General features: G+C 38.5%; 1 protein-coding gene across 1 annotated transcript in view; it reads left to right on the forward strand.

The window, feature by feature from the left end:
- Nucleotides 1-6: 6 nt before the first annotated feature.
- LOC311244009 (metabotropic glutamate receptor 8-like) overlaps nt 7-5,000 on the forward strand; it is a gene marked incomplete at its 3' end in the record, with an annotated part of 78,347 nt that continues 73,353 nt past the window's right edge. The window contains exons 1-2 of the mRNA XM_084333418.1: nt 7-77; nt 3,925-4,079. Coding sequence (XP_084189544.1) covers nt 22-77; nt 3,925-4,079 — 211 coding nt within the window. The 5' untranslated portion in view covers nt 7-21. The remainder of the gene's footprint in view (nt 78-3,924; nt 4,080-5,000) is intronic.

Here is a 5,000-nt window from a genome sequence, read left to right on the forward strand (position 1 = left end):
GATAAGATCATTAAGAGGCTGATGGAGACGTCCAACGCCAGGGGAGTCATTATCTTCGCCAATGAAGATGACATCAAGTAAGAGAGAGAGAGAGGAAGAGAGAGAGAGAGAGAGAGAGAGAGAGAGAGAGAGAGAGAGAGAGAGAGAGAGAGAGAGAGAGAGAGAGAGAGAGAGAGAGGAAGAGAGAGAGAGAGGGGGGAGAGAGGGGGGGGAGAGAGAGATGGGTGAGAGGGAGAGAGAGAGAGAGATGGGTGAGAGGGAGAGAGAGAGAGAGAGAGAGAGAGAGAGAGAGAGAGAGAGGGAGAGAGAGAGAGAAAGAGAGAGAGAGGAAGAGAGAGCGATGGGTGAGAGGGAGAGAGAGACATAGAGAGAGAGAGAGAGAGAGAGAGAGAGAGAGAGAGAGAGAGAGAGAGGAGAGAGAGAGAGAGAGAGAGAGAGAGAGAGAGAGAGAAAAAGGCCTCTTTTGGACTCTGGAGTTGCCCTCTCACACATGTGATTCTCTGTGACAGACCTGCTTGGTTTAGGCGAGGGGTGGCACCTACTGTAGGTAGAAAGAGAAAATCACAACATTTTATATTTTATTTAACTGTAACTTGACATCTTGCAAATGAGGGCAACCTTAACTTTTTAAACACACTGAAATGAAACGTTTATTTAACTTTACGTTTATTTTGCAAACAGATGCCTCTTACAGGTTTCAGCTGAGAGGTATTAGCTGGAAAGCACAATGGGTCCATAGCCTGAAGTCTTATCTAATACAGGTCCAAAGTTGATAACAATACCGTTTTTACACATGTTTTTTCTAATGGTATGTAACTATGTATAGGTATGTTTATCCAAAATGGCCATTGGCACCAAAGCATTGGCACACGCAACACGAACGAGTCTTCTTCTTTCGCCAGAGAAAAAACATATATATCCTGGGAAATATCCCTCATGTAAGATGTCACATGTGATTGGTCCGGTCACCGGGAGGCGAAACCAGAGGTGGTCACTTTTCTAAACTGACGCTCATTGGCTGTTTGGTCTTATAACCCGAAATTGGAAGCACATAATAGGCCAAGTAGGGTGTCAATCTTTCCATTTTAGCTTTCAACCGATGTGTTGGTTGATATACAATAACACAGCGTGATGCCGACAGATGAGGGCAAATACTGTGAATTGTCTTTGAGCACTATAAAATAACTATATAAATCAAATGTATTATTATTATTATTATTATTATTATTATTATTATTATTATTATGAATTAAGAATCGTTTCATACAGGATAAACACTGAGAAGCACACATTTCATATAAATGTACGACTTTGCTGTCTCCGAGGCGTGTTTGAGAACACACCTCGCAAACGTGCTCAAATCTTGATGTGTGTCCCTTGTCCTGTCCGTCTTGTCCGTCTTGTCATTGGTCAGGAATGAAATTGTAGAGAATGAAGATAACACAGATATAAATGTTATCCACAACCCATACATTTTCATTTAACTATCAGTGGGAAAAGGTCAGCTGTATGCAACATCAACTTCAACTTCAAAACTTCAAATTACTTTATTTTCCTTTCGGAACTTCATTTGTGCAGTGGTTGAAAGACAAACATACAGTCACAATACATAGATAAAAAAGTTAAAACTACAAACAACAATATATAAAAAAAACACCAACTACATTCATTAAAACTACAGTACTTAAAGCATGATATAATTAAAAATCATGTGGAGCAGTTCTATATGTATATAAATAATAAATAATAGTAGTACAGGTACATATGTCCATCAGGTGGAAGGGGGGAGTCTATTTTAAGTAGTCCAAAGTCCTTGGACTGGAACATGGTTTGTCTACATTAATCAATACTCACTATGTGAATTCAGCAGACAATGATCTGCTTGTGTTCGGACACAGGTTCAGTCTGTCATTACGCAGGGTGCTGGGTTCAGTCTGTCATTACGCAGGGTGCTGGGTTCAGTCTGTCATTACGCAGGGTGCTGGGTTCAGTCTGCCATTACCTTATAGATATTCATTAATGACAGAAATGACATTTTGGGAGGTTTTAATATAAATTCTCTGCTCATTTTATGCCTGTCTATATTTATGCCAATTGTATGTTCATTTTATGCCTATGTCTATTTTATGTCTACATTACTGCGGTGAAGCACTTTGGGCTGCAATTCTTGTATGAAAGGTGCTATACAAATAACGTTTATTATTATTATTATTACGCAGGGTGCTGGAGGGTAAACTCTGCTCTGAATGATTTGAACGTTTGCATTCTCACACACAGTCCCTCTGATTAATGTGAGATTAAGACGGAGTGCAGAGCATGTCTGAAAGGGGCTAAAGAGACAGAGAGAGAGAGAGCACAGCCTCGCTGTTGAAAAGGGGAGGCACAGGAAAACCTGGCTTCCTGCAGAGCAAAGGCTGTGCTGCCATTGCATCCTCAGTGAGCCTGAAACTGAGTTGCACTTCCTCACCAAATGTGAAAAATATAAATATATTAGAGAAACACATTTTTTTAAATTTGAATTAATAACAAAAGGTTTTCTTGCACTACCAGATACAGAAAAACTACCAGTCCTACTAGGGGAGGACTCAACAAGCTGTGAGCTAGCAGCAGTCTATGTTGCTGCCTGCCATAGACTGACATGTTTATGCCGTAATATTTGATGTTTTATTTTATGATGATATTTTGTATGTACTTATATCTGTTTGTAATCCATGTTTATGTTTAATATTAATCATTTGCTTTGGCAACATGTAGAAGTACGTCATGCCAATAAAGCCATTTGAATTTAATTGAATTGAATTGAATTGAGAAAGAGAGAGAGCGACAGAGAGAGAGAGAGAAAGAGAGACAGAGATTGAAGTATATAAGAAAGGTTGAGATCCAAGGCAGCTCTACAGTTTTTAAAAAGCCTTTAATAAGTGGCTCACATTATTTAGAAAAATCTTTTAAAAGTCCAACATGTTTCGGCCTACATGGCCTTCTTCAAAATGGCCTTCTTAAAAACTGTAGAGCTGCCTTGGATCTCAACCTTTCTTATATAAGCGAATCCTACCCCGGATTTAATCCAAAGAGCACCTACCTGAAACAAAATAAGAACGCTGAAGCCCTCTCCATATCCTTTGTTCTGTAGAGATTGAAGTATGTTAAGGTTATTGTATATGGAAGTATTTTAAAGGGTTATTTTATATGGAAGTACTTTAAATGGATATTGTATATGGAAGTATTTCAAAGGGTTATTGTATATGGAAGTATGTTAAAGAATTGTACATGGAAGTATATTAAAGAGTTATACATGGAAGTATGTTAAAGGATTATTGTACATGGAAGTATGTTAAAGAGTTATTGTACATGGATGTATGTTAAAGGGTTGTACATGGAAGTATGATAAAGGGTTGTTGTATATGGAAGTATGTTAAAGGGTTGTACATGGAAGTATATTAAATAGTTATACATGGAAGTATGATAAAGGGTTATTGTATATGGAAGTATGTTAAAGGGTTGTATATAGAAGTATGTTAAAGGATTGTTGTACATATGTTAAAGGGTTGTTGTACATGGAAGGGGGCGACAGTGGCTTGGGAGGTAGAGCCTCGTCTGGTAATCCGGGGGTTCCCGGTTCGATTCCTGCTCCTCCCGGGCAGCGTGTTGAAGTGTCCTTGAGCAAGACACTTAACCCCTAATTGCTCCTGATGAGCAGGTTGGCACCTGTATACTTTAACAGTATGTTAAAGGAATGTACATGGAAGTATGTTAAAGGGTTGTTGTACATGGAAGTATGTAAAGGGTTATTGTACATGGAAGTATGTTAAAGAGCTGTTGTGTATGGAACTATGTTAAAGGGCTGTACATGGAAGTATGTTTGTTGTTGTCATGATGTCATGATTATTTATTTACTATACATGTTTATTTTCCTTTTTCTTACAGGTGTGTCTTGGAGGCTGCAAAGCTGGCCAACCTAACAGGTCACTTCCTGTTTGTGGGATCTGACAGCTGGGGAGCCAAGAGTTCACCAATCATAGACCAGGAAGACGTGGCCGAGGGAGCTGTAACCATTCTGCCTAAACGAGCCTCTATAGACGGTACTATATATATATATTAGGGCTGTCCCCGACTAAGGATTTGGATAGTCGACTTTGATTGGCCGAAATTAGCCGATAGTCGACTAAAAAAATTTGAAGAAAAAAAAAGTATAATTTTTTTTTTATCATTCCATTTGGGCTGTGGGGGTGCTTAATGTCTGAAGGAGTCGACTGAAGGCTTCTTGTCCTCTGCAAAAGCATGCAATTGGTCCACTTATGGATACATCTTGATATTTGTCTAGTCTAGTGTGTTCATTAGATAAATCCTCTTTCAGTGCCTCTTTCAGTGCCTCTGTGCCTGTTTTCTTAGGCAGTTAGCCTCTGGTATGCGTGCCATTAGCGTTAGCCACGCTTCTAGGCCTCTTATCTTTTGGAAAGAATGATAAAAAAATTTAAATACATTTCTTTATTTTTGTAAGTATCGTTTATTTATTTTTTTTGCATTCGACTAAGAGGTTGGCAGTCTACTACGGCTCCTTTCGATCGATTAGTCGACTATTCTACTAATAGGGGTCAGCCCTAATATATATATATATACATAAATACAATACATATATACATAATTACATAAATACAATACATATGCGAGGGTCAGGGTTTCCGTTAGAAAAAATTGTTGCCAGTCTCAGTGTCCGGTAGATTTCAATCTACCGGTCAAATGAGAGAAATTCCGGTCAGAGTTTATTGAGCTTAAAAACAATTGATAGGCAAAATAATGACAACAAAACAAAAGAATGACATCATCAAGGCATGTAGATTTATAATATTTTTACTTAAAACTAGGCTACTTTTGCGTATAAAATCATTATATTCCAAATAAAATAAGTCCCGAGACTCGTGCTGCTGCCGACTTTAAATCAAATAGGTGTCTGTGGGCAGTCGCCCGACATTAATAAACAACAGTCTGTTATAATCACATTT

Source organism: Notolepis coatsorum (genome assembly GCF_963971535.1).
Source record: "Notolepis coatsorum genome assembly, chromosome: 17".
Classification (NCBI taxonomy): Eukaryota; Metazoa; Chordata; class Actinopteri; order Aulopiformes; family Paralepididae; genus Notolepis; species Notolepis coatsorum.